The sequence below is a fragment of the Drosophila gunungcola genome (genome assembly GCF_025200985.1).
Source record: "Drosophila gunungcola strain Sukarami chromosome 3L unlocalized genomic scaffold, Dgunungcola_SK_2 000005F, whole genome shotgun sequence".
Classification (NCBI taxonomy): Eukaryota; Metazoa; Arthropoda; class Insecta; order Diptera; family Drosophilidae; genus Drosophila; species Drosophila gunungcola.
The window spans coordinates 5144190-5160483 of NW_026453180.1; the positions used below are offsets into that span (position 1 = coordinate 5144190).

At 41.0% G+C, this 16294-nt stretch overlaps 1 protein-coding gene across 11 annotated transcripts in view; it reads right to left on the bottom strand.

Moving 5' to 3' along the window:
• LOC128259048 (uncharacterized) overlaps window positions 1–16294 on the bottom strand; it is a 367779-nt gene that overhangs the window by 236123 nt on the left and 115362 nt on the right. For all 11 annotated transcript variants that reach the window (XM_052991173.1, XM_052991170.1, XM_052991172.1 and 8 more), the window contains one exon: window positions 5777–5803. Coding sequence is in view for 4 of the 11 variants with exons in the window: in XM_052991177.1 (XP_052847137.1) it covers window positions 5777–5803 (27 nt within the window). In the remaining 7 variants the exon portion in view is untranslated. The remainder of the gene's footprint in view (window positions 1–5776; window positions 5804–16294) is intronic.

Here is a 16294-nt window from a genome sequence, read left to right on the forward strand (position 1 = left end):
GAAGGGATGAAGTGAGATGGGGGACAAGGGCGGGGCTGAGTCAAGCATCTTTGTTGCCACAACATTGCGAGCTGGGAACATGGAACTGCGAGGTGGAAACTGGGTGCCGGCGGATCCATTAAGCTAAATGATGGGCAGCCGCCCAAATGCTGCCCTGCGGCAACAATGTTGCAACTTCGGCAACGACAACGATGGCGGCACATTAATGAAGTGATTTGCACTTTTTACCAGCTCCGTTTTGACCACCAACAGAGGAGGGGAAAGGGACGAGCTGTTCGAGATGAGTTCCCCGGTTCCAGGAACAATCCAGTCGTATCGGGGCGGTGGGTTAGATTTATGACAGCCGCAGTGGATCATCGTGTCACTTGTCAGAGCCGCAAAATCCACAAGAGAAAGAGAAGCTTCGGGACTCCAGCGATTTGCACGGAGTGTGGCTAATTGAGCCCATCGAGGAACCGATCCTGACATGGCGAATTGGAGCGATCTCCTCGGAGTGAAAGGAAGCCGTCGCATCAGTGTCAGAAAAACCTCTTTTACACTCCATGGATTTCCGCATGATGATAAAGAGTTTGTTTGCGGAGTATTGCTCATCTGCTGCTGGGGATAAAACTCAACTTAAGATTCTTTATTCTCGCCGCAGAGTTTTCCTCGGGTTCACAATAAGAGCACTCTTCTCTGGGCATTCGTGATCAATTCATAAGCTCATCACACTCTTGTTTGTTTCAGAAGCATCTGTTAGTGATATTTCCAAACTCGGATAAGACGTTTTTATACTTAACATTGATCAGTTTTTAAAGTCTGAAAAGATGGGTTCTATCCACTGATCTTTTCCAATGATCTTTTCCATCGCTCTCCTTGGGGATTTGCTTACTGCTGATCTATTTGTTCAGTCAATGCCGATCGTGATCGATGATCTATTGCACTTTTGGGTCTCCAGCCAGTCTCTCGCATTGTTCTCAATGCTCGCACACGATTCTCCCGAAGCCACGATTCCTTTTCAGACCTAGTTCTGGCCAGAGCCAGAGGAGCTCCTTAAGCTTCTGTCATCGCCAGACCGAGACCGGCAGGAAAAATGCGCGCATATTTCACATTTCCAATGCAGAATTCCCTCTTCTGCTGGTTGGTGATGCCTCTTCTTTTCCATTTCTTGATGCTGATGCTGATGCTGATGCTGCGTCTGCTGGCCAAGTGGACATTGACCGTCTGCGCGAGAGTCAACGATCTTCAAACGTGTCAACATTAAAAATAGCAACCAAATGCTCTAACGTCTGCCCCCCTTCCCCTTGTAACCCCTGGGAGCCTCCCCCCCTCTGTCCCCGGGAGTCAGATATGCAGACGTGCAGACGTTCGCAAAATGCCAAACGAAGACCAAAAGACACAATCGAGACTACAACAACAACAGCGGGCAGCAGAAAAAACAAAGCAAGGCAAACAAGAAAACCGATCGGCCAAAGGTTCGACTCTTAGTTACCCAGGAGCCGGAATCTTAAATTAAATTTTCAAATTAGGTAGTCATTAATGATCTGTGTGCCAAGAAATGTGGTTTTACCATAAGGACAGGGTCAAAGCCGTTCTTAAAATAAGAAACCAGATTGAAACTAGAGGGTGCCTAACAAGCGCCTCATTAAATCATCAGTAATAAAAATAAAACACTTTAAACTTTTAAAAATTGATTGTAAAGACCTTTAAATTGACTCCGGTACTACAAATAAGCATTAGTCGATATTGCCAGTTTCCCCTTAACTATGGCTTGGTATACCCACCCATCACATCGGCATTCAGGCGGTATCCGAAAAACAACAGGATGTTTGGCGGTTGGCGGCGCTATCAACGAAATTCCAGTATTTGATCGGATAGAAGACGGAGAAGGCGAAGGCGAAGGCGAAGGCGAAGGGAAGAAGGCTAGAGGGAAGAAAGGCAAACTGAAGATCGCAGACAAAATGCAAAAAATCAAAAATTATATACACATGTTGTGGGGCACTGGGAATGGGGACGGACTGGAGACTGGAGACCAAAGACTGGGGACTTGGGCTGGGTCCGTAGAGAAGAAGAGAAGACTGCGAGCTAACAAAGCCATTAATTACTGATTGCCGATACTCGGCGCTCAATGAAACAGCCAGAAGCGGAGGGGTACTGATCGTCGTGTGCAGTTTTTTTTCGCTCTTTAAGGGGGGCAGACGACACCCCAGACATGGCGCTAAGCGAAGCCAAGGAACCCCAAGCAAAAAACTGCACAAGAGGCATAAATCATTCTTCGGATTGGTCTGGAGCCTCGCCGCTCCCTCTCTATCACTCTGCCGCAATTATTGGCCCTTTCTCTTTCTAATTTCCAAACTGCAGCTTTGACCGTTATGACTTCCGCTGCCATCGAGCTTAACGATCTTCCTCACCCTCGATAAAGAGTCAACGATCAGAAAAGTGGAAACGAAACAATCCAACCCAAAGGGAACTCAGAATGACGCAATTAATGCACTTTTTAAGGAAGAACTATCTGTATTCGTTGCTAATAATAACCTTTGAACAAAATTGCATGTAACAAACATAAGAACTATTATTTAAGTCTGATAGTTTAATATAAATTTGTACCTTAAGAATCAATTTAATGCGATGGATAGTTAATATAATCTTTATAAAAACGATAGCATTTAAAGAGTATATAAGAACTGCTAACCCAAAAATACTACTTGCAGTATATTGCTCTTTTTGCGGTGTAGTGTTTTTTCCCGGTGTTTTTTTTTCGCCCTCTCAATCAATTCATTTATAAAGCCAAACATAATTCCCAAAAAGACACCCCGCCAACTGCGCCGCTCTGTAAACACTCGATACGCATTGTCCTTGAACGTTTAGTCGAAATTTATGGAATACATTGAACTCCAGCCACTAAATTAGTCAGTTAAGGCACACACAGGGCAACGAGCAGGAGAAATAAAGAAACAAGGCGAAAAAACATGACAAAAGTTTCGCCGCTTTCGGCGCATTAACAAAAATTCGTCGGTGATCAGTGGGATCTGGGTCTTCGACTCGGGACTTGAGCTGAAAGTGAATCAGTGGCATCGGTTGCGTAGAACCCCAAAGCATACCATCCCAAACAATCCCGAGTTCAAGGAGGAAGCCGCAAGTCGTTGACCGACTCAATTGTCTTGCTCTTCGAGATGCAGGCAATTCAAAAGAATTTCGAATTTAACGGTTACTAATTTCGGGGGCACAGCGCATTGCCTTTTAAATATTGAGCTGATCGGCATTTCCGTGGGAATTCGATGCCTTAAGATAGTAAATTTGTTCAAAAGTGTTATGATTGGGTAACAAAAATTAAAGAAAATTTTTTAATAAGAAAAATGTCATGCTACGAATAACTATTTAGTATAGTAAAGGTTGTTTTAGCTTAAAAGTAATTTCTTTATTTTCTTATTGATTGCTAATCTTAAAGTTGGAAACACAGATTCAGATCACCAGTATAATTTATTTTTCGTCCCCATTCCCCTACCAACAAGCCACTTTAGAACTCAACACCCTTTTCTTGCAAGTCCAAATCCCATCAAAGTTAAGTTCATAAGCCCTAAACTGAATTTTGTATATTGGCCAGCACGTGCCACGCCCACCAAGTCTTCAAAGGTGCAAAATGGGGAAAACTGGTGATAGGAAAACAGCTCAAAAGCAAAAAGGTGAGGAAGGAAAACTTAGCTCAGTTCCTGGGGGCAGGTCAAGAGCTGCATATCCCTAAAAAAATAAATTGCATTAAAGTTTAGTGGGTTTTTGTGAGGCGTCCACTTTCCATCCTTATGAACACCACACCACCCCCTTTCTTACCCTGCTAAATATGCAACGATTTCTTGTTCGCTTTTTTTTATCGGAAGAGCAGAAAACAACATTCGCTCAATTTAAAGTCAAGTGTCAATGCAAACTCCTTTAGCCGCGGAGATCCACTGAGTCGAGGGCCATTGAAGGCTCTCCAGAACCTCTTATGAAGCCTCCCTTCCCTGAATACCCAAAACCCTCCCAGATTTTCTGCAGCCCCACAACCTTCACTCTTTGACATGCAAAATGCGCGCGCTTCATTTGACATTTTCCTATTTTTGCAGCGTGGGGTCTTGAATGGGATCGGGTTATTACCAGTCAGCACAGGACCAGCAGCATTACCACTCACCACCCCACTCCATACAACCCAACCACCACCTGCATCCCCCGCCCCTGGGAAACGCTTTCTTTGTTTTTGTTGTTTGCTTTTTCTAACCCTTTCATCAAAGGCGCCAGGGGATTTTTTGCTACCTCAACCTTCGTTCGTTTTGCCTTCTCCCTCCTTTTTGCGGTTGCTGTTAATATGATTTTCCTAGGATTTTCCTGGGTTTTACATTTTTTTTCAATTAGTAGAACAGTGCAAAAGAAGCCGAAAGTTTTGGTCAAAAAGCTGGTAAAGTTCTTCAAAATTTCTTAAGATGTTTTTCTAGGTTTTTCTGCCTTGTTTAAATTTATATAATATATATATATATATTATTTAAGCTTTCTTTATCCCAGATTTCCCCATAATTTACCTCGCCGAACAGTGGAAATGAAACAAAAGTCCGCAGAATTCTCCGAAATTGTTTCAACAAGTTTTTCAAGTTATCCTTCAAGTGAAAAACCACTCGAATGATGGAATAACTTATTTCCTTTGTTAATTACAATTCGCCAGGATGTTATTGACCCTGAAGTGGAGTTTTACCCGTCTGGGTGAGGGATTAAAAGCCATGACAACAAGTCTCCTTTATGCCTACTAGCTGCCCAACTCTTTGCTTCATAGACAAGTGCACCTATTGACGACAATCCGAAAGCAATAAAACTCCGTTAAGACGGAGTCAACGAGCCAAGGAAACAAGGATACAAGCAGTTGGAGGTTGTAGGTGGGAGTCGCATGAATAAATAAGGAAATCAATTGTTATGGAGTAGCCCGGTTCTCTGGCATTAATCTCGAGAAGGAGTCCAGGAGTCGGTCGTCATTGGGGCGTGGTTCGGCTCACAAAAATAGGACAGCACAATGGTGGAACAGGAGGACTGCAGGACCAGAAGAAGGAGCCACCGGCAGGAACAGGCGACCAAAGTACAGTCGTCAACGAGCGTGGAAAACAACAGCGGCGACGACCATAAAGACGTCTGCTGCAGAATGGCACAAGGGAGGGGGGATATAGAATGTCGGAGGGGCTGGGCTAGTGGCTGCTGTACGGGTATATGCCACCCCCACACGAAAAACGACATCTGCCCTAATCATCTGCCAGCTCCCACTGACGCCCTATACACCACCCCACCCCCACTTCCACAGTTTGCCTTCGTTAGTTTCTCGTGAAAGCTTTTAGTTGTCTGGAATTTTTGGTGCTTTCTCTACCCTGTATTAAGCTGGGGATCTAGTGATTTTGAAAGATATATGAAGTAATCAATACTACTCAGATTTCGACACAAATATCATTTAAATAAATATCGATAAATTCCCTTTTTTTAAAAAGTGTATCTTTAAATTGCTTTAGTTGTTAAAATTTTCTTTAAATATTATTTTGGGGACTTATTATTTAAAAAAACATATAAGTCCCCAAAAGAAAATGTTTGAATAGGTTTAAACGAAATGCAACTTTTATAAATAATAACATTTCAGTAGTTAATAAAAATGTGTGTAAAGATGTAGTATTATTTATAAGGTAAAAAAATAGATTTGTAAATATTCAGGTATAAATAATATTTAATTAAAGTCAGTGGATCAGTACTTAATAGAAAAATACCAAACATCAAATAATTATAAAGAAAAACTTACCAATTTAATTTCAAAAGTTGTTGTGATCTGAAAAAAGAAATAAAATAATATTGACATAAATAGAGGTGCAATAATTGTATACAAATTTACAAAACAGTCAATTTTATGGGGAATTTTATATATATATATGTATATATATATATACTATGTTCCCGTTATGTTTTAAAATCTATTTTCGTTTTCGAGAAGGCTTTCTATTATTTGTGGTAATTTTTTATTTTAATTTTTTTATTTTTTGTATTTTTCCAAAGTACCAATTTTTCGATGCTTTTGTCATTCAGCAGCATTCCCACTTTTCTGCGAATTTCGTTGGCTGGCTTTTTTATGGTTGTTTGGAAGTGCGCTTGGCTTTTTTGGGGGTTGAATTTTCGGGCTTGCCGATAAGTACGTGTACGGGTACCAAGACAGGCGCGCAGACTTGTTTGTGTGTGTGTGTGTCCTGCGAAAGTGCGTTTGTGTGGGTGAGTATCTGTGTGGATTTTAAGCAGGGCATTGCACTCGGCTGGCAGTGAGGCTCTCGAAAAGGCTTTCGCATCGCATCCCATCCTTTGCATCCGAATTCCATTTGGCATTTCGGCTCGCCGCCAAAGCTGGCTCTCTGGCTCTCTCATTTTCTCTATCAGGACCTGTTTTTCTCCCTTCCTGTGGAGCAGGGTCCTTCGAAAATCTGTACCTGGACCCCGCCCCATCCCTCGCCCTAATTACAAGATAAGCGTTCAAAGTCAGCGGCGCTCAGAGACCGAAAAGGTGGTGGTATTACAGCTTCTCCCGCAGGCAAGTTGCGAAAACGAAAACTGGGAATCACGAATTGCACTGCGAATCCTCTGCCATTTGCTCATGAATGAATCCCTTTTGGGCGCTAGCCGAATCTACTTGGGTGCGACTTCTTGATGCCTGGTTATTATTTGCGGAATCGATAAGTTCAAATCGATTGGGAATTCAAAAAGCACAGGGAGTTCGAAAAGCTAAACGATTTTACGCGATTTTCGGTGTTGATGGAATCAAAAGAAAGGCTTGGGAAAGTATTGAAAAATGATGGGATAGCATAGAGTTCGATAGGATGGTGGCCCAGATTAGCAAAGGTTATCAATAGGTAAATAAAATAACACTGTTTACACAATAACTAAAATATTGGAGGTGCGCTCGAATGGGATCGCATAACACAGACAGGTCTCCTAATAAAATATTGTTGATTGGGAGGCAATGAAATAAAGTAAGACAGCCCCCCAAATTATTTCCGGGTATTACACAGCGGTAGGAATGTCTGCTTTGAGATTAAGAGAGGTACAAGCAGGCAACAAAGTATGTATTTTAGCTTGAACAATAAGACATGGTTTGGGTTCTTAGCGTGCGTCATGTCTTTATAAAAGGGAAGAGGGAGATGATGTAATACAAATCCTCTCTACACACAGTTTGTTCCCTTAACAATATAAAAACTATTCCAAAGATTTAAGCTAAAAAGTTCTTATAATAATATAAGAAACTCAATTAATTAAGTACCAGATCCTTATAAAACATTTGCTGTTACAAGAAATTTACAAATACAACAAATAACAAACATCCGTGTTGGATCACAACAAATTACCGTTTGACTAATAACATTAGCACGGACTGTACTGGGCCTATCCCAAAACCCATTTCGGCCATTCCCCGACCCACCAAAACTGCAACTGGAGCACCGTTCACTCCCTAACCGGGTTTTACCCCTCCGTATTCGCAGGACGGTTCGCGGGTTACAAGTTACATGGCCCCGTCCGGGATTTTCAGTGTACGGCGCTCAGGAACAACAACAACGGGCGGACAACGCGACACGAGCAGCAACAGCAGCAGCAGCAGCAACAACAACAATAGCAGGCACATAGGCAACAACAAAAGGGAGTCTGCGTTACATGCCTACCGCAAACAGAATAAAGCACGTTGGGGCGGAGAGTCCTGCCGGGCGGATTGTGGTTCCCGAAGAGAACCGAAGAGCCAGAGCCCAAGTGGAATGGATGCTGAGGTGGAGAAAGGGAAATCCTAGTGGAAGGTGGGAATAAGTATCGATTGGGTTGAGTTGTTGTTTGTGCGGCGGCAGGCTCTACAGGAAAACTCCGGTATAAAAAATGCAAAGCAACACATTTTTATAGAGACACAATTTTTAGTCGGACAACTAGAAAGTAAGTTTAATGAAAGTAAAACTAGTAATCTAAATTGTTGAAATATATTTTTAAAGGGTTACTAACATTTGGAATTTTACATGAAGATTTTTGTTAAATCATTTCAAACAATATGCTGAATTTTTGATTTACTACTGTACTTTAAGGCAGCAACTCACTGCTTTTTCATGCCACTGAGAGAGGTGGAACTTTGGCGCGAAATTTTCGTTTAATGAAAATGGCCACAGAATGCGAGTGTGTTTTCCCATCTCTCTTCCTTTTCCTTTCCCTCTCTCCGTCTCTGTCTCTCTCTTTTTCTCTCTTTCTCACTTATCTGCCATTGCACCTCATATGTGGGCGGTGGTTGTGTGGGTGTGGCGTACTTCCCCATTGCTCTTTCAACTGTCGGAAAATATTGTCCGGCGTTCAGAGAAACTCGCAGAATGCAAAAGATTTTCCCCTCTCGGACATCGAAAATCAGTTTGACATTTGCCGATTTTCCTTTTTTCGCAGCTTGTTCTGTTTCTGTTTCATTCTCAGACCAACAAACAGCAGCCATGGACGTAGTCCTTTGGGTAGGGGTTTTTTTTTTGTTTTGAGGGGCTCACTCGAGGCTCGTTATGCAAATTTTATTGAAATGCTTATGCCAACCGATTATGTAAAAGTTGTACATGGTTAAGGCGAGTTTAATGCTACGGTTTTGGCACTTTGAAAAAGGAATTTACTTAAATGAATAAAAAAAAGTTCAAGTTTGACGTTGATATTAAAAAAAATTTAAACTTTTAAAAAACTCTTTAAAGCCGTAACTTTGTTTTCGGATTTTCTTTAATGAGTGGACCAAGTAAAGTTTTAAAAAATTAAGTTGAATATTAAGCGAAACGTATTTGAAAACAAAATATAGGGTTTTCTATTATCTGTTAAAGCTCTGCATACGACATAAAAAAAAATATAATAAATTTAAAATACTCAAAGTATGTCGTCAACTCTGAACAACATTTTATTTTTGTCGGTGGACAAATGATATTTAAATGTTGTACCTTTATATATTAAATAACATTTAAAAGATTTCGTTTTAATCACATAAGCCTTTAGTAATTTTCTCGAAGTTAAATTGGGTAAAATGTTTTTCGCAAGTGTGGGAAATGTTCTGGGATCCTGGCCTGCTTTGTTATCCGTGTCCTTGCCTTTGTTTTACACATGGGAGCAGGTGCCCCTCTCTAGTGCTTGTCTCAACCTCTTTTGGCAGGCTCTAAACCTACGTCCTTCGTCCTTCCACCCGGATGTAGCCCCAATCTCACCTCATTGCCGCTGATTATGACAGCAGAACATGTTGCTCAAGGGTCGGAAAATAGGGAGGTCATGTGTGGGGACACGCCGCTTAAATTGTTTGTTTATAAATAAAGCATTATGCTATTGATTAAAATTGAGCTTTAAAAATACATTGCACACAAAGTTGCGTTGCCGGAATTCGGGGCTGTTTTTTCCCGTCCACTTCGTGTCCGCTGGTTTCAATTGAATGCGAAGTTTACACAAACACAAAGACCTCTCCCTCCCACATATCCTTGATGGGCGCACTGTCCTGCGGCTTTGTGCATATGTTGAATGTGTTGCAGGCTTAAAGTTTGTCCCTTTGGGCAGCAACTTTAAAGAAGTGTTCGGAAAACGGACAAACTGTTATTAATTTCTCAGGGCTCTCGTTTGGCATGAGTTTGTGGCTCATGGAATATTGGTTAATTTTACCGTCAAAATTTTTGTTTACTTTCGAAAAATTAATCTAACAAATAAATTAGAAATAAGTACATTGCATATTATAAAATAAATTCAAAAATTTCCATTTGCTAATAAGAAATCAATTAGTACACACTTAATTTTCGGTGAATTGATGAAAAATTGGTTAATTAACTGTGTTTGCTTTCAAAGAAGAACAAACATCCAACAGAAAGATGCACACGTGTGCAGCTGGAAGATAATCTTATAAATATATACATATCAACTAAAAATTTCTTTTCTTTAATTTTGAAAAATTAGCTTGAACGCTTCTTTAAATCCTCAGCATAAAAACTATTTTGATAAGGGCAGTCAAAACTTCATTGAGGAAAACTTTGACTAAATGTAAGTAAAAGTGGGAAATATGATTACAAAAATGTCAATAATCATTTTCAATGACCTAAACAATTTGTCGGACTGGGGCAACGATAAGTTATCACAAGTAAGTGGGTGGGGATGCCCATGTGCATTACATTCCTTGGCCAACTCAGACGGATGGATTTGACATTATCTACAATAAAGATTACAAAAGTTCACTTCTTTTTTGACTGGGGTTCTGAATGAATGCACGTCATAAAAACGTTTTATGGTGGCGAGTGGTTGGGGGATAGATCTTCAACATTTCGCTGGGCCAGCATTTCGCTTCTCCATTCACTCGATTCTGTTTTTAGAGCTGCGATTGTATTATCTTGATTTACGTTTACATTTTTATTCCGCGCCCGCCTTTCCACCGACTAAAAGTGCAACGTAATGGGGCGAAGGGTGGGGTATCTGGCACTTGAAGGTATTTGAGTGTTTGAGTGGATGGATGCCGGGGTTAACTCAACAAGTTGAAGTTGAGGTCGCTCGGCAGACTTAACTCTGTGATTCGGTTTATCTTCTATTTGCATTGAAAGATATTTCCACAGCAGCAGACGATGTCGACGATGACGAAATCACCATCAGGATGATGCCAGATGAAAGAGATATAGCCAAAGTCAAGTCGGGACCAGTCAACTGTGGTTCCGGAGATAAGACAACAGTTTTGTGAGCTTCAAGAGAATCGGATCTCAAGGGTTTTGAGTGAGTTTAGTAAGGCTGCAGTTGTATTTTAAAGGAAAATTATCCTGAAAATTCGGTTTCTTTAATGACAATTGTCAATCAAAACCCTTTAACAAATCAAAAAATGTTTTCCATTATGCCGTGGGAATTAGTTTGTATTTCAATAAAGGCTTCTGACACCTGAGGACATTTAGTACTCGTGGCCAGTTAATTGAGCAACACTTTCGAACATTTATCAATTACAAGTTGGCTCTCTCACTTTTCCATTTCCCCCTTTACAACAGCTACCGCAATTAGTTTGAGTGCGTTAGGACAAGGCAAATGATGGAAGGCTTCTGAACGAATGCGAAATGGAGAGAGGGGATGGATGGATGGATGGATGGATGGATGGTTGGATGGATGGATAAACCCCGAGGGGCAATCGAAGACCAAGACAGTGACAGAGGCACTTAAGCCAGGGGAACTGAGAAAGGTGGAGAATAAGAGCTCCTCATGACATCCCACTCCTCAGCTCTTCCTCTTCACAAACCCCAAGCCACTAAGCACTTAAGGCTCTGCTTCTGTGAATTGTGATTCAATTGAATTTGGCTTTTTTCTGCCGGGTATTTAATATAAAGCAATTTTCCTCTTAAATTCACTTCAATAAACAATTTATTTTTGGGGGTGTAAGTAGACACAAAAATAGAACCCCCAAAAAATGATGTTCATATGTGGATGATGCAAGCAGGTTACATTCTATCAAATTTGTAATATCTTACATATAACTTATAATGGTTTGTTTTTAAGAAGATCTCCTTAATCTAATGGATAGGATCATAATCTAATGGATAAAAGCCAAAAGTATTGTCAGCTGCAACCACACTTCAAAGAATGTGAAGCGCGGAGAAGGGCTCTGAAAAAGAACGAGGATGAGAGGATAGGCAGGGCCAGACGAGTTTAAGTGGGAAGAGCACGCATACAAAACAGTCAACTTGCGTCAGTGGCACTACAAAAGAGGCTGAAAAGTGCAGAACGGGAAATGTGGAGGAAAAACCCGGATTTCGAGAGGAAAGCTGCTGGCTTCGAGAACTGTGTCCTCGCAGCTTCTTGGCCTCGTCAAGGATAACAAGACAGTCTCCTTCAGCTGGATTCTCCCCGGCTTTCTCTTGTTGTATGTGTCTCAAGTGGAAAACTGCAAAATCGTTTAACACGCACCACACAGACACGCTCACACACACTCGCACACAGCCAAACTTGACCCAATTTCTGCGCGTGAATCATTTTCCCACCCCTCTCTATTCTGTGAGTGTAAGTGTGTTTGCTTTCCATTCTGGTGAAAAATGTCGTTTATGAAGCGCTTATTGTGTTTGGCTTGTGGCTACCTCCGCACTACTACCCTCTCCACTCGCCGCTTCCGTTTCCGCACTTGAATGGCGTGTGCCACAATGGCTGCTCCCTTGGCCTGTCCTTGTCCTCTGTCCTCTGTCCCCAACTCCCACCCAAAACCCACCCTCCGTTGTTTGCGGCTTGCGCCACCGCCTTTGTCCAGTTTTTGGTCGCACGCACCCTACTACAAAACTGTTCGGCAGATTTTAATACCCTGTAAAGTAACTTTGGACACCTTTAAGTTAGCTTTTTGATGTTTCGGCTAAGACTTGCATCACTTACTATTTTAAAAATTGTATCTTTTCTTTTTAAATAAAGGAACTTTAAGGTTTAAATATACTAAACTGGTATTTTTTATTAAATTTCAAATTATTTCACAATTTGATAATTTCGAACATAAAAAAAATAATATTTTTAAAGATATTGTTTTTTTATATCAACTTTTCCATTTCGATATGGAACTTTTAGTAAGAGAATGGAATTTTTCCATAGAAAGCTGAGACATAAAATCTTATTGTGTAAAAGTATTAACCATCAGACATTCAAATTGGAGATTTTCAAACTAGCATTTGATATTAATCTTGTTTATTATTATATTATATCATGAAAGTTGGAGTCTTAATAAAATTAAATATTTCCTATAAAGATGTTCGATGTTTATGAGGTATGGCGACCAATTGCAAACTATTTTTATTTAGTTTCTTATTTAAAGTTAAAATTCAGAACACACGGTATTAAAATGACCCAAAAAATACACAATATCTGGTTGCTTTTATAGTGCTTTTTTCGTGCCTGTCTTTTCTTTCTTTTCATTCCCCTCATTGCCAGTTGGGTCCGAAACATTTTACGCATCTTTTGAGAGGATGCAGGATGGTTTGGGCGTGGATATGAGTATGGGGAGTGGCTTCCTTCTCTGTCCATTTTGACAGCAACGGGAAGCGGAAACGGAAATTTTGTGCCCATGCGTTTTCATTCTCCGAGTTGACGATTGCCGGCGTGAAAGGAGAATGAGATGTGGGCTGTGGGCTGTGGGAAATGGGAGAGTGCTTGGGAATGTTACAGGGGCGGACATGTGGGCCTTTGTGTCCACATAAAACTGGGTGACAGTCCCGCCCGTCAACCTCCCACTTTGACCACTTGCAGGGGTGGAATAGATCGCTGGCTTTTTACAAATTTAAAAAATTTATATATTTTGTTTCGATTGAGTTTTTTTGGGGTTTTGTTGCGTGATTTGTGGACTGTCGCAAGTGGAACGACAGGGAGAATGGTTTGCCATGCCACACTGCACACACCATCGGAAAATAAAACAAATGTGAGATATGGAGCAGGGGGCTTAGAAAAAGTTGACTTCGGGCAAAGAATTCAAATGGTAATAATGAAATCACAGCGGTTTGAAATTCTTTAATGGACTTACGATGTAACTATAACATTTCACTCACCCAGCTAACCACTGTCTTTAAAGACGTGTGATTTCATAAATTCAATTTAAGGACTGTGCCCGAAGAATTATTCTCAAAGTCGCATGCTCCTTTTGTCATTTTTATTTTCAAGTGACTGCTGTCCGCAATTCTTCGTTATCTTTTTACCATCGTTACCTTATCTATAGGAAATCCTACCCTTAACCCTAACCCCTTGACCAAAGCCCCTTTCTTTATCGGAACCCTCACCCAACTTAATGCTACATCCCATATCAGAAGTTTTTAATAAAATGTAAATTATTCGTCCCTCGTTTTTTGATAAATGTCTATTGAAAAAGTTTCCTTCCGTTTCAGTTTTTGTTATTCTGTATTGTTTTTCAATGCGCTTTATTGGGTTCCTTCTTTCTCGTCCTCCCCTTCAATGTTGCCTTTTTTTTGTCTTGTGGCTTTTGTGGCTTTGGCCATATTTTATTCTTAGTTGACACGAAATGCGTAACAAATCGTTTTGGAGCAGTCAAAGTCAAGTAAGAAGTAGCTGGGGGAGAAAAAAAGGGAAAACAGGGAAAACCGTAGCCAGACTACAAAATTTATAGTTTTGGCCTCTCGAACACGTCGCCTGCTTCAAATCAAAAATAAATAAATATTCTAAACGACATTTCGAATGGAGAGGGAAAACTGAAACCAGATTAGCATAAGAGCAACTGTTTTGGGGAAGCTCCTTTGAAAATACTTTGACGTCAAATGATACTTTATTTTATATATAAAATAAGATTTCATATTAACGCTTTCCGTAACTAATTATTTCTTGGCGATTCCCCTGATATACCTAGAAATTTGTGCGTTAATATGCTTCATACATACAAACATATGCTTCCCCAAGATTGTGACCCAAAAACTTCCGTTTTGCTCAGCAAAGTTTTTGTTGGTTTTTCGCAAAGTTTTCTAAACAAACCTCACCGAGAAGCCGTCAAAAAAAGTGCAGGAAAAAACTCGGGGAATAATAACAAACTAAATCTCCTGTTGCAAATCCAATTCCAGCCTCAGTCTGGGCCACAAAAAGTTGCAACTCTGCATTTGTCTGGCGCTTTTAAATTGCGCGCGCAAATTCGGATGGTACAAAGTCGGGGGGCTCGGCGGAGTTTACTTCAACCTCGTCACAGGGTTTCGGGTTTCAGCGCCACTTGCCGACCCCCCTGGAGATCATAAACTCCCCCCGCCCCTGGCGCCTTCCATTAAAGACTTCTCCTGTGGCGACGCCCGTAACTTGACATCGAACGAGAGATAAAGACAGGGGATAGGGGGGCTTTTGAGGTTGCACGTGCAGCGGCAAAAGTGTCGCACTCAGTGCTACGTTGCAGATTTCGTGTTCGTTTTTTGGCGGGAACTTTTGTAAACAACCTCTCCCGACGCTCCCCCACCAGACTTCGTTGTATATTTATTCACGCCAACGTGGACAAATAGCCGAGAAGCTGGGGAGTACAGGGGCGGAGCTGAATGGGGCGCAAGGGGTTAGCCATGTCACAATTTATGAAAGCCAAACATTTGGTCGGCTCGTGTGAACCCACGCTAATCCATTTTCGCAAAAGTACACAAAAGAAAGGGGTCGGAGGCAGGGACAGAGGCGTGACACGAAAGGGGGGGCAAGGAAGATGGAGGCAGAAGGGGAAAAGGGGCGGGGCGGATAGGTACAGCGGACATCGGCAAAGGCAAACAGATCAGGCGTTATCTGACTGACTGACTCCGGTGAGCTGGCGACAGTTATGTAAGTTGAGCGGGGACGACACTGAGAGAAAATATTCGTTATAATTGACAATTGCCCCACAATGGACGTTTTAAAATATTTGCGGATTCAGAACGATACTTGATTGCTTCTGGTTCTTTACCTTTCGTTCATCATCTTGAATATAACTAAATTTAAAGAATGTTTTTTAAAAATGTATTAAAATTTCTTTAAAATATAGAAAATAATATTTTAAAGAAATTTTAATACATTTCTAAGTATAGTAGTAGTATAGTAGTAAGGTAGTATATGTAATATCTGAGGTAATTACATTTTTTCAAGACTTCTTCCCTTTTTTTCGGTGCCAAGCGAGCCATTTTTCGTCTTAGTTTTCGCTTTGGCAAAATTAGTTTTATGCAAATGCTGAGCACATAAATTGTGCTCTATAACGTGTCTGCAGCTGAGACGCCGGCAGGGACAAAGAAGGGGGGTTTAAAGTGGCATGGGGGTGTTAAGGGGCAGTCGGCAAACCACTTTCGCCTGTGGCAAAGACAAACGGTTCAATGTGTTCGAGTGCCTCGGGTCCCAATGGCAGCAAGATAAAATCCTTGGCCAGGTGGTCAAGAGATATATGGTGTGCGGAGTTATATAGTTGATGCATCCAGGTGGGCACAACAGGCAGGAAATACGCGACTGGGATTGGCAGTGGGAGTGGGAAGGAAAAGCCTGGGAAATTGCATAATTGAAATGTGGCACAATTATTGGGTTTCCATTTTTCAACCGAGTTCAATTTATTTGATGATAAGATTATTATTTATTTATTACAAACTGCAATAACGAAAAAAAAAAGTTTTTTTAGTCAGATTCGATCTATATTTTAGAAGTTCAAAAACTAAAACACTTCACATTTGGTAGTTAGATTTTTGTCAAGTTGATATATACAATACTAAGTTTCACATCAAACCCACCCATAGGTCCCGAGATATCGCACTCCTAACTACCTGTATCTTATACCATGTGAACCATAATTAACCCGTAAACAAGACAATCTCCCCAGGGCTATTCCTCATTT